Here is a 16907-nt window from a genome sequence, read left to right as displayed (position 1 = left end):
CATCCCTGCCCTGCCCGGACCCCTCCTCACTCCATCCCGAGTCCCCCAAGTAAAGTTGGGGTTCGGGGGCTCCGCCCGGTGGCCGCCCTCCTACTTCTTTGTCCTAATGACCCTCTTTTTAAGAGAAGCCTCCACCTGCGGGGAAGCCCCGCCCTCCGCCGGAGCCCACCCCCTCGGCCAGACCCCGCCCCCTTGGAGGCCGCCGCCCCCCGCAGCCCGCTCTCCTTTAGGGGGACCTTTCCTGGGGGTGACACTGCCACATCGGTGTGTGCCCGGGGCCCCTCAGGGCTGCGCCCCCTGCGCTTTGTGCTCCCTTCGCGGAGGGAGGCCTCCCGGAGTGACTCGGCTGGTCATTGTGACCCCGCCTCTCAAGGTGACTCCTCCCCTCGCTCTCGCCCGGCCCGCGGCGGGGTGACCCTTGCAGCAGGTTGCGCCCCGCGTCGCGTAGACGCGCGTCTGCCCCCTCCGGCCAGAGGACGAGGTGCACAGGCCTCGACAGCGGTTGGCCCCCTCTGAGTGCGCACGCCCGGGCTCGGGACGTGGCTCTCGCTCTCCCCGACGTTTCCGGCTCTGCCGCCGGCTCCTCCCCCTCAAGGTCGTCGCGCAAGAGCCAATCATCGCCGGGGCTGCGCGACGCCGCCGGGTCCCCGCGGACGGAGGCCTCCTGGCATCCGCGAGCCCTGCTGCCACCTCGCGGCGGAGTGGAGCGGGGCGGGAGCGGCTGGGAGGGTGCAAGGCGGTCTCGGAGGGAGTGCACCGTATAAGGGAAGGAATCGGGCAGGTTTGGAGAGGGAAGAGCGAGAGTCACGTGCAGTCGTGCCAGAGACGATGGAGTCGGCCAGTGCGTGTTCGTTTTTCCAGGGACTTTGGTCTCTCCACATTAAATGAGAGTTAACTGAAGAACTGTTTGTAATCTTTTGGGTAGAGATTGAAACAGGGTGGCTTTGAACTCGTGAGACTCCTGTACTGGGATTACAAGTGTGTGTTACCATGCCGGGAGGGAATTTGTTTTCTGTAGTTTTGTGCAGGGTCTAGAGACGCTCGGAATGTGCGCCTATAGAATAATTAACCTCTGCGTGGTAAGCCTAACCGACACTGGTTTCTGGCCCTTCATTCATTCTTTGAGGATTAATGATGGTGACGGTAATTTCAGGCAGAAGAGCCTGCTTTTAGGAAGAGCGCTGTGCTGGTTGTAGTGAGGGAGAAGGCTCCGGAAGAAGGCCTTGTGGAGGTTCCTTCTGCTGGGATGAGAGACTGAAGTAGGACTAATAAAAGAGAGGAGGAAATGTTAACTAGCTTGGGAGGTAGGAACCCCCATGGGGGACCTGCTGCGGCCAGTTCACCGCTAAGTTTCTAGTTTACGGGGTGATGTCACCGGTCTTTAAAAGTTGATGAAGATGTGGGTGGGAGGTATGCACGCACGCACGCACGCACGCACGCACGCACGCACATACTACCTTCTTTCTCACATGTGAACTACCTGCTTTCAGATACTTTCTGTGCCTGTGACTCTCCTGGAGGTAATTCATGGCCAATCTTCCTTTATCCACATGTCTGACCCCCCTCCCCCAGTTATTTGGTACATATCTATGGCATTATTTGATCAATAAATATTTCAGTATATTGCCGATAAAGATAAGGGTGCTTCATTAAAACAAAATCATAATGTCATTGTCGTGTCTTTAAAAACTAAGAATAGGGCAGGCAAGATGGCCCTGCAGGTAGTGTTTGCTTCAAAAGACTTGGAGACCCGAGCTTGATGCCTGGAGTGCATGCAAAGTGGAGGGAGAGACTCAACCGCACATGTATCTCGACATGTGTGCCCTCTCGCATCATAATACACACAATAATAAAAAATAAATTAAGTCGGATGAACACCTATTATTCCAATAGTCAGGAGGTTGAGGCAGGAGGATCACGAGTTTGAGGCCAGTCTAGGCCACATAGTAAGAACTTATTTTAAACATCAAACCAAACAGTAATTTCTTAATATCAAGTATCTAGTTGTTCGTTTGTTTCTTTACATTGGATTTTCAAAGTTGTCTATTTTAATCAAAATCCAAATGAGCTCCTCACTTTGCTCCTGAAATAGCTTTTAATCTTTTTAAATCTCTTGTCTGCTCTCCATCTTTTCCCATTATCAGTGAACAATTTTTATGGTTTTTTACCTGCATGCATATCAGTGCCCAGTGTCCATGCCTGGTACCCAAGGAGGCCAGAAGAGGGCATTGGATTCCCTGGAACGGGGGCTACAGATAGTTGTAACCCTCCATGTGGGTGCTGGGAATCGAACCCTGGTCCTCTGGAAGAGCAGCCAGTGCTTGCAACTGTTGAGCCATCTCTCCAGGCACTTATTATTATTATTACTATTATTACCATCATCATTATTATTATTTTATTAAAAAGCTACAAGAATTGGAGCATAGTGGTGCACATAGAACACCAGCACTCAGGACACAGAGGCAGGGGGATTTTGAATTTGGGATTAACCTAGGCTGTATATTGAGATACTGCCTCAAAAAAAAAAAAAAAAAAAAAAAAAGGAAACTTTTCAAGCTGGATATATATGGCTGGGTCGCAGAGTTCATTCCTGGCATGCTTGAGGCCCTGGGTTCCAATTTTCCGTACCGGGGGTGGGGGAATCCCCCTTTTCTCTACTAGTTAATTTTATCAACTTCATTGAGTTGAGGAGCAGCTGTGTTATTAAAGCACTCCTCAGGGTGTGTCTGTGAGGGCGTTTCCAGAGAGGACCATGGGGGAAAGACACCTAGAATGTGAGCGGCACCGTCCATCGTCTGGGGTCTCAGTGCGATGGGGAAAGTTCACAGCATGGGTGTCCTCTCTCACCAGATCAACCGCAGCCACTGAAACCCACAGCCGGAATAACTCCTAGAGATGGGGTTTCTTAGGACTTGACACTGGGACCAAAAAACTAACAGTTTCCGTGTTAACTATTTGTTACCCAGAGATCCAATTCTTAGGAAAAGCTGGGTAAATGTTTCCTTAGTGTTGCTGTCCCAGCCTCTTCCAAGGGAGCCAGTGAAGATTCTTGTGCGCAGCACCATGAGCTCATAATTGAACACATGTCAAGCGCTCAGGTGTTGGCAGCTGAAGCAAGTTTCGATGCTTGGATCATCTCTTTTGTTTTGGTCACTGGGAACCTCCCCAAGTTGGTACCTAGGTTCTTTTTTTTTCTTGTGCCTGTCCTGGATCTTGTTCTGTAGACCAGGCTGGTCTCAAACTCACAGAGATCTGCCTGGCTCTGCCTCCCAAGTGGCCCCAGATTCTTTTGACATGAGCCATGCTATGGTGTGGATGTCACCTTTGACACACATGTGAGATTTTAATTGCCACTTAAACTGCTATTGAGAGGAAGGACAGATACTTGGGAGATGATAGGGATGGCTAGCTCTTGGGGGTACAACCCTTGTGAATGTCCTGATGGCATCATCTGAGGACTGGGTTCTCCACAAAAGGACGGATCCATCATGAGTTTCTCTGTCTCGTTTCCTGCATTCCCGCTTTCCGGCATGTTATATATAGTGCAGTGTGATGTCCCTTGCCTGATGCCAATACCGTGTTCTTGGAATTCCTGCCCTTCATGAGTTAAATCAATGTCTTTTGTTGTTGATAAATTGTGTAGTCTTGTGAAGGCCCAAATTACTCAGGGTCAGAGAACCTGAGCTTGCTTTACCCAGCAGGGCTGCATAAGGGAATGATTTGACCACAGGCGTGGTTACCAGGTGTTTGGAAGGGTCTACACTTGGCTGTATGGTGTGCTTTGATCTTGAAAGGGGAGGTCTCTTGCCTCTCCCCTTGGCATGTTATAAAAAGCCTTTTGAATAAACTTTTGAAGCTACTGGGTATTGACCCAGGCCCTCCCAAAGCTATCCTGTATTTCTGTCTTTCTTCTTGTCTTCCAAGTCTCTCTTTCTATCTAATATTTTCTTATCCCTCTCTTCTCCTCAGGACCCCAGAAAAGGTGGGAGCTGGCCTCCCACAGTCTCCCACACAGTCTGTCATAGTCTATGGCAGAAAGAAGAGACTACGATAACTCTCCATCTTTCTATCTCCTTCCTTCCTCTTCCCCCTCCCCCTCTCCCTACCTCATCCCTCCCTTCCTGCCCCTTCTCTCCTTTTTAAAATGACGTGGTCCCTTATAGCCCAGGCTAGCTTTGAACTCTTTTTTTTAATTCTTCCATCCTGACTGCAGCTTTCTGTCCCTCCCCCACCCCCCAGATCCAGTCCCCCTTCTGTCTCCCCCCAGAAAAGGGCAGGCCTCCCAGGGACATCAACAAGATGCCGCACAACATGCTACAGTAAGACCAGGCACATGCCACCACATCAAGGCTGGTTGAGGCAACCCAGTAGGAGGAAAAGGGTCCCAAAGCAGGCAAGAGTCACAGACAGCCCCTACTCCCACTGTTGGGAATCCCACAAGAACACCAAGCTACTCAGCAGTAACAGATGCAGAGGACCTAGGTCAGACCCCTACAGGCTCCCTGAGCTCTGTGAGCCCCCAGAGCCTCGATCGGTTGATTCTGTGGGCTGTGTTCTCATGGTGTCCCTGACCCCTCTGGTTCCTCCGATCCTTCCTCCCCCTCCTACACAGGACTCCCCGAGCTCCGGCTAATGTTTGGCTGTGGGACTCTGCACCTGCTCCCATCAGTTGCTGGATGAAAGTCTCTCTGGTCTCTTTGATGATGATTCTGCTAGGCTCCAGTCCCAGAAAACTCTGCAGGCAGGGCAAAGGGTAGGTTGAAGGTTTTGTGGTTGGGTTGGTGTCCTAATCCCTCCTGGAGGCATTGCCTGGTTACAGAAGATGGCTGGTTCAGGCTCGGTGTTCCCCAACCACCCCAGTCCACCCTCAAAATCTACTCTATTTCCTCTTCCCAAGGAGAGCCTTGTGTTCCCCGTAAGTCCTCATTACTTAGCCTCTCTGGGTCAGTGGATTGTAACATGATTATTTTTTACTTTACAGCTAACATTTGCTTATAAGTGAGTACATACCCTGTTTGTCATTCTGGGTCTGGGTTACCTCAATGGGGATGATTTTTTTCTAGTTCCATCCATTACCCTGCAAATTTCATGATGTTACTGTTTTTAACAACTGAGTAATACTCCATTGTGTAGATGTACCACATTTTCTCTATCCATTCTTCGGTTGAGGGACATCTAGGTTGTTTCCAGTTTCTGGGTATTATGAATAAAGCCACTATGAACAGTGTTGAGTAAGTGTCCTTGTGGCAGGATGTCCTTTGGGTATATGACCAAGAGTGGTATCGCTGGGTCTTGAGGTAGATCAATTTCTGAGACACTGCCATATTGATTTCCAGAGTTAACCTTGAACTCTTGCTCCTCCTGGTTACCTCCTTTGTGCTGGGATTAGAGGTGCACATCGCCACTCCCAGCTTCTTGCTATTTTATAAGACATGTTTTATCTTAGAAAGTGTTTATTTTGTACATATCTAGATGAGAACTGGGTCAACTGTTTTCACAGTGATTTTTCCTTTGTTGAAAAGGGAATAGCACTTATACCCAAAGATGAGTACTAGGAATAGATGGTTATTTGACATTGGGAATAACAGGTAACTGAATATAGTCAATGGCTGCCCCTTTCAAAACAGCCTCTCCCAGCATCTTTATTATGACAATGTACACGGGACACCTGTGTATCTTTCACCTAGATCACTGGGTCTTAGCACTCTGTTATATCAGATCTGTCTGTAATATGATAGGAAAGCAGTGTTAGATAAGACAGTTTAAAATCTTACTGTAGGGCGGGAGAAGGCTCAGTAGTAAAGGGCCGGCCTCACAGGCATGGATATGTCTCCAGGCACCTCTGGAATGTGTCTGCAGCGTGATGACTGCCACCTCTGACGCAGTGTCCATGCAGCTCTCTTGAAGCAGCCTTTTTAGGTCTCCACGTTAATTAATGCCTTTGCCCTTCTGTAACCTTATTCTCTACAACAGTGGTTCTCAACCTTCCTAACGCTGGACCCTTTAATACAACAATCCTCATGCTGTGCTGACCCCAACCATAAATTTATTTTCATTGCTACTTCACAACTGTAATTTTGCTACTCTTGTGAATTGTAATGCAAATATCTGTTTTCCAATGGTCTTAAACGACCCCGTGAAATGGTTGTTCAGCCCCCCAACGGGGTTGTGACCCACAGGTTGAGAACCACTGCTCTACAAAGAGGATTTTGTTTGTGTGTGTGTTTGTTTTCACTTCTGGGAATTCAACCCAGGGCCAGGCAAGTTCTCACCAGAACTACATCTGCAAACCTAGAAAATTCTTTTTAAAACATTAAGTCTGATTGTTTTCCTTGTATATTTCCTTGTTATATAACTCTCTATATAACTCTAATAACATTTACACGTTTGATTTCTAATTTCTTGGCTAAGATCTCCAATATAAAGTGTGAAGTCTTGGTAGTGGACAGTGGACAGTCATACCTCATCTCTAAGATCTCCAATATAAAGTGTGAAATAGCGTGAAATGGTAGTAGACAGTGGACAGTAGACAGTCTTACCTTGTTCCTGACTTTTTTCTTTTTAAAGACGTCTCACTCTATAGCCCAGGCTGGTGTCAAACTCATGGCAAGCTTCCTGTGTTAGTTTCCTGAGTGATGGGGATGATAGGTTTAGATCCTTATTTTTTTAATCCATCCATCCATCCATCCATCCATCCATCCATCCATCTATTTTTCCCTTTTTTTTGTTTTTGTTTTTTGAGACAGGGTTTCTCTGTGTAGTTTTGGTGCCTGTCCTGGATCTTGCTCTGTAAACTAGGGTGGCCTTGAACTCACAGAGATCCTCCTGGCTCTGACTCCTGAGTGCTGGGATTAAAGGCATGCGCCACCACCACCTGGCTCTATCTATCTATCATCTATCTATCTATCTATCTATCTATCTATCTATCTATCTATCTATCTATCTATCTATCTATCTATCTATTGAGACAGGGTTTGTCTATATAGCCCTGGCTGTCCTGGAAGTCACTCTGTAGACCAGGCTGGCCTCACACTCACAGAGGTCTCCCTTACACTGCTTCCCAAGTGCTGGGACTAAATTCATGTACCACCACACTGGGCCCTGATCATTAGTTTTTAAGTTAAGTTTGTGTTTGTATATTTATTTGTGTGTGTGTATACATTCATGTCGTGGTGTGCATTTGGAGGCCAGAGGACAACTTGTAGGGGCAGAGTAGATTCTCTCCTGCCATGTAGGCGCCAGGGATCAAATTCAAGCCTTTAGGCTTGAAGGCAAGCACTTTTTCCTGCTGAGAAATCTTGCTGGTCCTTGATCTTTGAAGGAACGCTTTTAACATTTAAGTGTAATGTTTACTATAAGGGTGTTTTGGATAGTAATTTATATCAGTTACCTATTACCACAAGAGTGCCGTGTGAGACAGGCTATATCAAATCTCAGTGATTAGCCAGGCATAGTGGTACATATCTGTAATTATAATTACTTGGGAGGCAGAGGCAGGCAGATCAGAAGTTCAAGGCCAGCCTCAGCCACATAGTGAGCTGGAGGCCAGCTTGGCTTATATGAGACTCTGTTTCAAAAACTAAACCAGGGGGCTGGAGAGTTGGCTTAGTGATTAAGAGCACTTACTGTTCTTGCAAAGGACCTGGGTTCAATTCCTAGCAACCACATGGAGGTCAACCACCTCCTCAGGAACCAGGCATGCATGTGGTACACAGACAGACAGACATACATGCAGGCAATACACTCACTTAACGCTAAATAATAAACTAAACTAAACAAAAAACTAAACCAATCAAAACAACCCCTCCCCCCAAACAGTGCCACAAGACAACAGTTTCTCTCACAAGTCTGTGGTCCACTGAGGTTGGCTTTCTGAGGTCGTCAGAGGTATCACTCTTTCCTCCTCCCTCCATCCCCTCCTCGACCAGCCTGGGCATGTTCTCATGGTGACGGAAGGGAAGGACAGGAACACAGGCATCTCTGTAGGCGCTTTCTTGGTTGCCAACTTGAGTGTGTTTAAAGACACCTAGAGCTCACTGAAGTCCACAGCTGGAAGTGTCGGCGAGCGAGCGTGTTTCCAGAGGTTAGACCCCGAGGGCTCCTCTCCAAACAGTGCTTTAGTCCACTGACAGATTCAAAAGCTGAGTTCACCACTGGGAGGTGGTGTGCAGGGTGGGGCCGGGGAGGAAGCAGTAGGCAGCCTTGTTCTGGCCCCTCCTGTTAGCCGTTCTGCTCTGGCTGAGCTGTCCACCCGATGTGGGCTGCTCCTCCATACACTCCCTGCCATGATGGACCAGCTCTGTGAAATCATGAATGAAAGAAATTCTTCCTCTGTTACGTTGTTTCTGCCAGATATTTGGGGCAAGAAAAGTCTGTGTGAACTGCTTTTGGTGTCTCTGGTTCACATCATGCCTGCCAAAACTCCAGTGATCCAATTAAGTTCAAAATAGGGAAAGCATATTCTAAACAATGATATATGAGGTGATATTCGAATGTTAACTAAACACTGCACTTACAGATAAGTATAGTACTATGCCATTTAGTAACTTCTTAGGGAATGTTCTAGGAATTACAATCATAGTCAAACTGTTGAAGGGTAAATACAGAACCTTGTAAGCAGTAAAAATAACTCTGATGTATCTTGTATGCTGGATATATCCATGGATGTCCAGGCTTGTGCTGGACAGTTTCATGTCAACTTGACACAAGCTGGAGTCATTTGAGAAGAGGGACCCTTAGTGAAGAAAATGCCTCCAGAGGATGGGGCTATGGGCAAGCCTGTAGGGCATTTTCTTAATTAGTAATTGATGGGGAGAGCACAGCTCATTGTAGATGGTACCATTCCTGGGCTGGTGGTCCTGGGTTCTATAAGAAAGCAGGCTAAGCAAGCAATGGGGAGCAAGCCAGTGAGCAGCACTCCTCCATGGCCTCTGCATCAGCTCCTGCCTCCAGGTTCCTGCCCTGTGTGAGTTCCTGCCTTGGTTTCCCTCAGTGGACTGTGCTTCAGGAACTGTAAGCTAAATAAACCCTTCCCACCAACATTGCTTTGGTCACGATGTTTCATCACAGCAATAGTAACCCTAAGACAGGGCTAATGGTGGCTTCTCAGGACAGAGACATGTATGCTTAAGTTTTTGAAAAGATGTTGAAGTTTTTTGACAATTGAAATCCAGGGCCTTGCTGGGTGGTGGTGGTGATGGCAGCACACGCTTTTAATCCCAGCAATCAGGAGGCAGAGGCAGGTGGATCTCTGAGTTCAAGGCCAACCTGGCCTATAGAGAGAGTTCTAGGCGGCCAAGGATACACAGAGAAACCCTGATAAATATCTGAAACAGTTGATAATTATCTGAGTTTCTGTGGATTTGATTCTATTTTTGTTTCTGGCCATAATTCTGGATATGGAAGTTCTTCAATGTGTCCTCTAACTTTAATGCTATATAAATAAGCCATGGGTATTTGAATATATATGTCATTGTAACTGTCAAACAAATAGCCAGTGAATATTGATTATTGTGGATTTGAAGAACGTTATAAATGCAAAGCAGGCAGATATTGTACCATTATCTTTCCTCTGATATGTCCAGACATCACTGTTTCTGTTAATTTCTTCTTCTTCTTCTTCTTCTTCTTCTTCTTCTTCTTCTTCTTCTTCTTCTTCTTCTTCTTCTTCTTCTTCTTCTTCTTCTCCTCCTCCTCCTCCTCCTCCTCCTCCTCCTCCTCCTCCTCCTCCTCCTCCTCCTTCTCTTCTTCCTCCTCCTCCTTCTTCGGTATGAACTTGGGGTTTTATACATGCCAAGCAAGTGCTCTACTCCTGAGCTGTATCCCTAGGCCACTTTTTACATTTCATTTTGAGGCAGGGTCTCGTTGTGTAGTCTAGGCTTACCTTGAACTGACTGCATAGCCCAGGCTGGCCTGATTTTTTGACTTAGCCTCCCGCGTAGCTGGGATCACAAACCTGCACCAATGATCCCGCTGATCCTGATAGTTTCTTCCGCTTTGGACAACAGACAGAGTTGCATCATATCATTTTTGGAGTATGACACACTCTCATCATTGGCCCGTGTTTTATTACAATGTATTTAATAAGCATTTATGGAAACCCTCTTCCAAAGAAAAACTGGAATTTTGACAGCAGCGCATCCATTTTGTCTCATGTCATCTGGGGTAAGCACCCGAATCTATGCTATCATTTTGTCTTTTCTTTGAAAACAGTTTTATTTTATCTATAGTATTTTTTTTTTCAAATAGCCCACCTAGGCTGACCTTGAACTTGCTACATAGTTAAGGATGTTAAGAATGATCTTAAACTCCTGATTCTCTTGTCTCTATCTCTTAACTCCTGCAATTATGCCCTGGTGTCTATAGTGTTTTGTTTTTTAACTAACAAATATTGTATGTGTTCTTTTTGGGGTTTAATCTTTTCACTTCTTGCTGCAATTTTGGTAGAATTCTTTCAAAGGTCTTAATGCCTTTCTATTTTTACTGTTTTTTTTTTCTTTTTTGGTGGTTGGTAATGGTTTCACTCTGTAGCCCAGGTTGGCTCTGGCCTCTTGGTAGTCCTTTCTTACTCTCCAGAGTATTGGGGTTACAGGTGTGAGCCCCTGTACCCTGCTCATCCAGATAGAGATGGATGCTTGCCCAACGTTAACTTACCAGTCAAATGATTGCCCTGGGAGCCATCTGGAATTCAAGAGCAATTCCTGGCCAGGGTGGAGGGGAGGACAGACAGCTGACCGCACACAGTTCTGACCCAGGAGGCTGTGTGGAGTGGGCGAGCTGCCGTTGCTGTTCTCCTAACTGGACCTTCATTTCGTGGGTGGATGCCACACCCAACACTGATCACTGGGTATGGCAGCTCCCAGGAGCGGGTGTCACTGTGGTGACACCCGGTGGAGGGGGGGCAGAGGCAATGAGAGTTCCTCCTTAGCTAGTTCACCCTTTCCCTGGTCAGCACACTCTTCAAGGGCTTAGGAATACTCTACACAGATGGACTAATAAGGCTGTCGCACGAGCTGGAACACTCTCACCTAGATAACACAAATCCAAAGCAATTCTACTGTTTTGTTTTTCGTATAGCCCAGGCTCACTCTAAATTCTCTGGACAGTTCAGGATGACTTTGGCAGCCCATGCTCTTGCTTCCGTCTCCCGAGTGCTGTGACTACGGTGGGCGTGGCACCACATGTAGTTTATGTAACCGTGGGGACTAATTCAGGGCCTAAAGTGTATAGGCAGGCGCTCTACCAACTGAGCTACGTCCCTAGCCCCTAACCTGTTTCTTAATTTACGTGGTTTGTTCCTTCTTTCTAAAAAAATTGTAGTGCTAGGGTTCTGACCCAGGGCCTTGGGCATACTAGATAAGTGACCTGCCACTGAGCCACGTGGCTTAAGCGTGTGGTCTCACTTAACTCATGCCCTGATTCTAAGTGCTGCAGTCTCTACACAGAAAAATCATATCTCTAGGCAGGTTTGTGGCCAAGCCTATAACCAGCAGTTCAAGGTCATTCTCAGCTACATAGTGAGTTCTAGGTTAGCCTAGGCTACATGGGCCTGTCTTCAGTCTCCCCGCGCCCTGAGAAAATAACACCCTTGTTATAATCCTCAGCTTCAAATTCTAACCTTAGTTTCATACTTTCTCCTAAACCCTTACATCTGCGACTGTCCTTGACTCTTCTTGTCCCATCCTCTCAAGTATGATGGGTTGCTGTTTAGTTAGCAACTGAGCAGAAAACAGACAGCGTGCTCTGATGTATCATGCCATCCACTTGCTATCTATGGAGTAGTAACATCTGTATTCCTGTGTTAGCTGAGAAAACTGAGGCGCAATGAATGTGGCCAAGGTTCATATCCAGTGAAGTTGAAATCCGAGTCAGTTGTTTGTTTTGAGACAGGGTCTTGCTATGTATCCCAGGCAGGCAATCCTCCTTCCTCAGCTTCCCAAATGCTAGCGTTAGAGGAATGTGCCACCACAGTTAGCTTTGAGCCTGTTTATTGGTTTAAATATTAAGACCACTCCACGTAGTTAAAAGGGAGGTTTATTTTGTGGGGTAACTTACAAGTGAAGGGATAGGTTACAGGGTCTGGGAAAGGTGTAGCACAGTCCAGAGGTGTTCTCTGGAGAACTCTGCTCAGTCTACCTCCAGCGTCCAGGATCCAGGAACCAAGAGAGCCCATCCGGATCTCAGGTCTTCAGGGGTCCTCTCTCGGCTCCGCCTTGTAGGCGTGACAGTTACGGAAGCCTTAAAGGGGGTGGTATTTCCAGGTCAAAGCTGGACCAGCTACCCACTACACCTGTTTAGTTTTCAAAGTTTTTAGGTAATGATGCTTTGACTCTAGGTAAAAGAAAGTGTAATAATGGAATAGAAAGGCTGGTCAGTCAGTTCAGCTGCTCAGTGTTACTATCAAAGACTTGGCCTTTCTGCTCGGCTTCATCTGTTCCAGCCCCATGCACGGAGGCTTTGTCCGAGCAGCTTTCTCAAGGGTTCGAGAAGCCTGCTGAAGTGTTCCGGCATCACACCAAGGACCGTTTAGAGGCAGGAAGCCATTTCACTTCCTCCTGTGTGTCTCTTTCTGAGGAGCCAAGACTTTCCCCCAGGACCCTTCCTGGCTGCCATAGCTCCTCTCCATCTTGTCCAGAGGGCCAGATGGAGAGGAGCTATCTTTTTTTTTTTTAAAGCAAAGTTGACTTGTCTGCTGGTCTTACCTTTTATCCTCACATGCTTCTCCTTCTTCCCTGGACCCCTTGAGTGAGAGCACCCCTCCCCGACATCCACTGGGTTACCATTCACTGACCTTCTTGTGCTGGAAGCTGAGGCATCGGGAGCCAATGAGAGGAAAGTCAGTCTTTTTTCTTTCCTTTTCTTGTGTGTGTGTGTGTGTGTGTGTGTGTGTGTGTGTGTGTGTGTGTGTATGTGTGTGTGTTTTCCCCGAGACAGGGTTTCTTTATATAACAGCTCTAGCTTTCCTGGAACTTTCCTGGACCAGGTTGGCCTCAAACTCGCAGAGATCCACCTGAGTGCTGGGATTAAAGATGTGCGCCACCACCATAAAGTCGGTCATTGAGGTCACAGACCCTCAGAGCCTCAGTAAGCTCAGGGATTTTAACCTTCACACTGTAATGTGGAGAATTTGGGACCAAAGGAAGTTGAGGTACCTGCTCCAAGAGGTTGAGGCCCTCAGGACAGGAGTCAAAGCTTGCCAGGCCTCATGTCCCAGTCCTTGTCCATATGCCACAATTCTGGCTTCACACTCTTCTGAATTAAAAGATACCTGTGCCCTGGGGCATCCACGTGAGCAGTAGAGGGCTTTCCTGGCAGGGCATGGATGTCTAGCCCAGCCCTGGAAAAATAAACATCTGTACACTCGTGGGCTTCAGAGCGGACAGGGAAACAGTGCCACGGCGTTGTACATACAGTGGCTCGGGCCTGCCCCAAGGCCTGTGACTCCCACTGTGCGCTCTGCCGTCCGCAGGGTGCTGAGCCGAGCAGAGCACATTGATGGAGTGGATGATTCACGTTACAGCAGTGTCCAGGAAATAATCCTTTATTAATGCAAATCATTTTAATGATACTGCTAGAAGCTCTAGGATCCCCCATGGCCACCCCGCCCCCCAGTCCCTCCCACCCTCACGCTCTCCCCTTTGGATGACTCAAGTTCTCCTTGAAGCCTTTTTCTACAGAAACCCCAGCTCTTTCCACAAGCCTCACAGGGCGCCACAGCCACCTCCCTTCAGCCAGGAAGGGCCTTAAGCAGGAAGTCTTCTGACACAGAGCCAGATGGCCCTATGGGTCTCCTGGTCCCCTCACCTCCGCCTAGAGGCTTCCTTGGGATGGAGTGAGGCGGCATTCGCCTCGGCCTTGCCCCACGTGACAGGTTAGCATTGGTCTGCTCCTCTCCAGCTCTGCTGGCTTTGCCCTGGCAATCTCCACTCCAGCGCCTGCCTTCCTTCCCCACCCTCGGCCCCGCCCCTTCCTCCGGCCCCAGAGCCCTGGACACAGTACACACAGCCCAGAGCTCCCACTGGAAGGAAACAGAAGGAACTGTTTGGGTTCCCATGGCTGTGGTCAACACCTTCATCCCATGGCTCAACCCTCAGAACCCTCACTATATCCCAGGGTAAGACTTCTTCCCACAACGCTCTCCTGCTTGCTTTGGGGAACGGGTCTGGGGACACAGGAGTTGGTTCACTTAGACACTGGGTCAGACTGACATCTTGGTTTGGGAATGGGGTACCTGTGGCGTTGTATGAAAGGGGGAGACGAGAGGCTAGAATAGCTGGGTCTAACAAAGCTTTGTGTTGTCTTCTCTATGGAAACGGGGTGAAAGCCGTGCAGAAGGATCAGAAACGCAGGCCGAGGGCTCCGACATGCTTGCTCCGGGCCGGGGAAGTAGCAGTTTCAGTGGTTTAATGCTTCCCTGGCATGCACAAGGCTCTAGGTTCAGTCTCTTAACAGGAGGTAGAGGTAAAACAAAGGAACAAAAATGACCCACAGACCAAAACTGGGGGTGATGGGGGATCGGTACTAACCTGCCTGATCCCAGCCTGGGGTGGGCGTACAAAGGTCAAAAGGAGTTTGGTCTAAAGAGAAACACGCACAGAGGGAAATACACAATTGCTCCATGTATACACCAAGAGCACGGTCTGGCTGCCTGTGTCAGGACGGTGGTGGTGTGTGGGTCAGTCTTGGAGCTAAGGCCGAGTCCTGTGCTTCAGGTACACTGGACACTGCCCACTACTTCGGTTCAGCATGGGCCAGACCTATGGGCAGGTGACCGGTCAGCTACTTCGAGGCTCTCCTGGTCTAGCCTGGCCTCCTGCCCACCGTACACTTCTGCCTCCCATCCAGTCTCCACGCTCCCCTGTAATTTCCAGGGGGAGGCTACCTCCCAGGCGTGGGCATGAAAGGCTCAGCTCCGGCATAATCCCTGGGTATACAGGTCTGTATGGAGTCCTGAACGGGTGTCCCCTTCCCAGAGAATGTGTCCCGGATACTAATACAACTTCCTCTCTGCTAGGTTTTATACCACAGGCACAGTTCATTTTTGCCAAGAATTGCAACCAGGTTTGGGCTGAAGCTATGGATGATTTTACGCAAAGGCATGGGCCGCAGGAGAGTCATGAATTGTCAGAGGAGGCTGAGGGAAGACAAGAGGAGGAAGAAGGCCAAGGGCCAGAGGCAGAGGAGCCAGAGCTGAAGCAGGAGGTGGCCCAAGTGAGATGGGGAAGGCTAGTGGTGGGGTGGGAGTTTGTACGGCCTGGGGTCACCATGGGGAATGTGGCTGTGCATACAGGACGTGGGACTTGGCTGCCACCTCTGTCTCCTGGGAGCCTGAACTTACAGTCCTATTTTTCTTTCATTAACATGTCTCACAAGGCTTCCCCCTACTCCATGGATGACACAGATCCCCAGAAGTTCTTCATGTCAGGTGAGAGGACGTGGGTAACGACCGAAGGCCTGGCGGGGAGCTCCAGGATGTCTTGTCTCAGCATCTCCCCCACCCCCAGGCTTCACTGGCTACGTGCCCCGCGCCCGCTTCCTCTTTGGCTCCAGCTTCCCGGTGCTTACCAACCAGGCCCTGCAGGAATTTGGGCAGACATGCTCACGGGGCAGGGTGCAGAAGGATCCCAAAGCTGCCTCCCCACCCCCCAGGTCCAACTTCCAGAACCTGGGTCTCCTCCCTCACTATGGAGGCTACGTGCCAGGTGAGAAGTGTCTGGGAGGCTCTGGGAACTGGGAGGTACGTGCAGGTGGGGTGGTTTGGGGAATTGGAAAAAACAGATAAGGACGATGTCAGATTCTGTGATTTAGCTTTAGAGAGGAAACCGAGGCAGCTCAGAGGGAGTTGGGAGCAGATTTCAGAGGGCAGTTTGGAGAGTCTATGCAAGTGGCTGGGAATTAAGTGGATTTTTCCTGCCTCTGGCCACACATGACAGGACTCTCTTCGCCACACAGGGTATAAGTTCCAGTTTGGCGGGACATTTGGGCATCTCACCCATGATGCTCTGGGTCTCGGCACCACTCAGAAACAGCTCTTGGCTTAAGTACCTGGACCCCAAGTTCTCCCTTTTCATCCTACCCCAGTCATCTTTTGGGGAGGAAGGGAGGTGGGGAGGGGGAGGGCACAAAGAAAAGGGTCTGGAGGCTGAGCACCTTTTTATTAATAGGTGTAATAAATAAATAAATAAATAAATACATAAACAGAAGCCTGGGCTCCTCCTCCCATTCTGACCAGGAACTGGTCACTGCCTATTTACAGCCAGAGGGGCTTCGGACTCTGGCCCCAATACTGTCATCCATCCTCATTGTCACTCAGCCTAGTGAACCCACAAATGACCTCTGGGCCACCTCCCTCCAGAGACTGGTCTACACCCATGGAAGTATTGGCCCAGATGGGCCAGGAAACGTCTTGGCAGCCCAGCACTGCGTCCTCCCGTCCTCTCCCGGGTGGCGGTCTGGACGGAGTCGCTGGGACAGTTGAGGAGGAGTAATTAATACTGAGCACGGGGAGCAGGTGCCAGCACTGGGACACGTGGCCCCCAGCTCTCAGTCTACGTTTTGTGGCCAAGCCTAAGGGCTTGGGAAGGACTCTCAGGCTCTGAGTCTCGGGGAATATGAGGGTCCCTGAGGCCACCAGCATGCACTAGGCCTCAGTTTTGGCTGCTTCCAGGTGGTGAACTTGGAGTCGGGGTCAGTGTCACATAGGCCAGCGGTACCAAGCCAGAGTCGGGGCCTCGGCTACAGCGCAGCCAGTCTCCTCCGGCTGCTCCCAGTACGCGCAGGATGTCTCCTTTGTGGAAGCTCAGTTGTCCAGGGCCTGTAGCCAGATGGTGGCACAGCGCCTGCACCTCGCTGGAGGGACAACAGACGGAGGTCAGGGAAGCCTCCAGAACGCCGGGCCAGCTCCCCAG

The 16907-nt window shown here is 49.1% G+C and overlaps 2 protein-coding genes across 9 annotated transcripts in view; one reads left to right on the top strand and one right to left on the bottom strand.

The window, feature by feature from the left end:
- Window positions 1–216: 216 nt before the first annotated feature.
- Cimip2b (ciliary microtubule inner protein 2B) lies at window positions 217–16202 on the top strand. Of its 4 annotated transcripts, none has more exons than XM_006985991.4 (6): window positions 9772–14113; window positions 14712–14935; window positions 15014–15210; window positions 15373–15424; window positions 15550–15701; window positions 15952–16202. In XM_006985991.4, exons 1-6 carry the CDS (start codon window positions 14052–14054, stop codon window positions 16174–16176), a joined length of 912 nt encoding a protein of 303 aa, XP_006986053.1. In that variant the 5' UTR covers window positions 9772–14051; the 3' UTR covers window positions 16177–16202. The 4 variants fall into 4 exon arrangements, with proteins under 4 accessions (XP_076420198.1, XP_006986053.1, XP_042126977.1 ...); XM_042271043.2 differs by having other exon boundaries at window positions 9776–14113; window positions 15014–15201; window positions 15504–15701; XM_006985992.4 differs by having other exon boundaries at window positions 9779–14113; window positions 15504–15701.
- The window catches only part of Rusc2 (RUN and SH3 domain containing 2), a 51861-nt gene continuing 51089 nt past the window's right edge, over window positions 16136–16907 (bottom strand). For all 5 annotated transcript variants that reach the window (XM_076564073.1, XM_076564074.1, XM_076564075.1 and 2 more), the window contains exon 12: window positions 16136–16848. In XM_076564073.1, the coding sequence (XP_076420188.1) occupies window positions 16647–16848 (202 nt within the window). In that variant the 3' untranslated portion in view covers window positions 16136–16646. The remainder of the gene's footprint in view (window positions 16849–16907) is intronic.

The sequence above is a fragment of the Peromyscus maniculatus genome, chromosome 2, assembly GCF_049852395.1.
Source record: "Peromyscus maniculatus bairdii isolate BWxNUB_F1_BW_parent chromosome 2, HU_Pman_BW_mat_3.1, whole genome shotgun sequence".
NCBI lineage: Eukaryota > Metazoa > Chordata > Mammalia > Rodentia > Cricetidae > Peromyscus > Peromyscus maniculatus.
The sequence above is the reverse complement of the archived record's forward strand: the minus strand, read 5'-3'. Positions and strand labels throughout refer to the sequence as shown.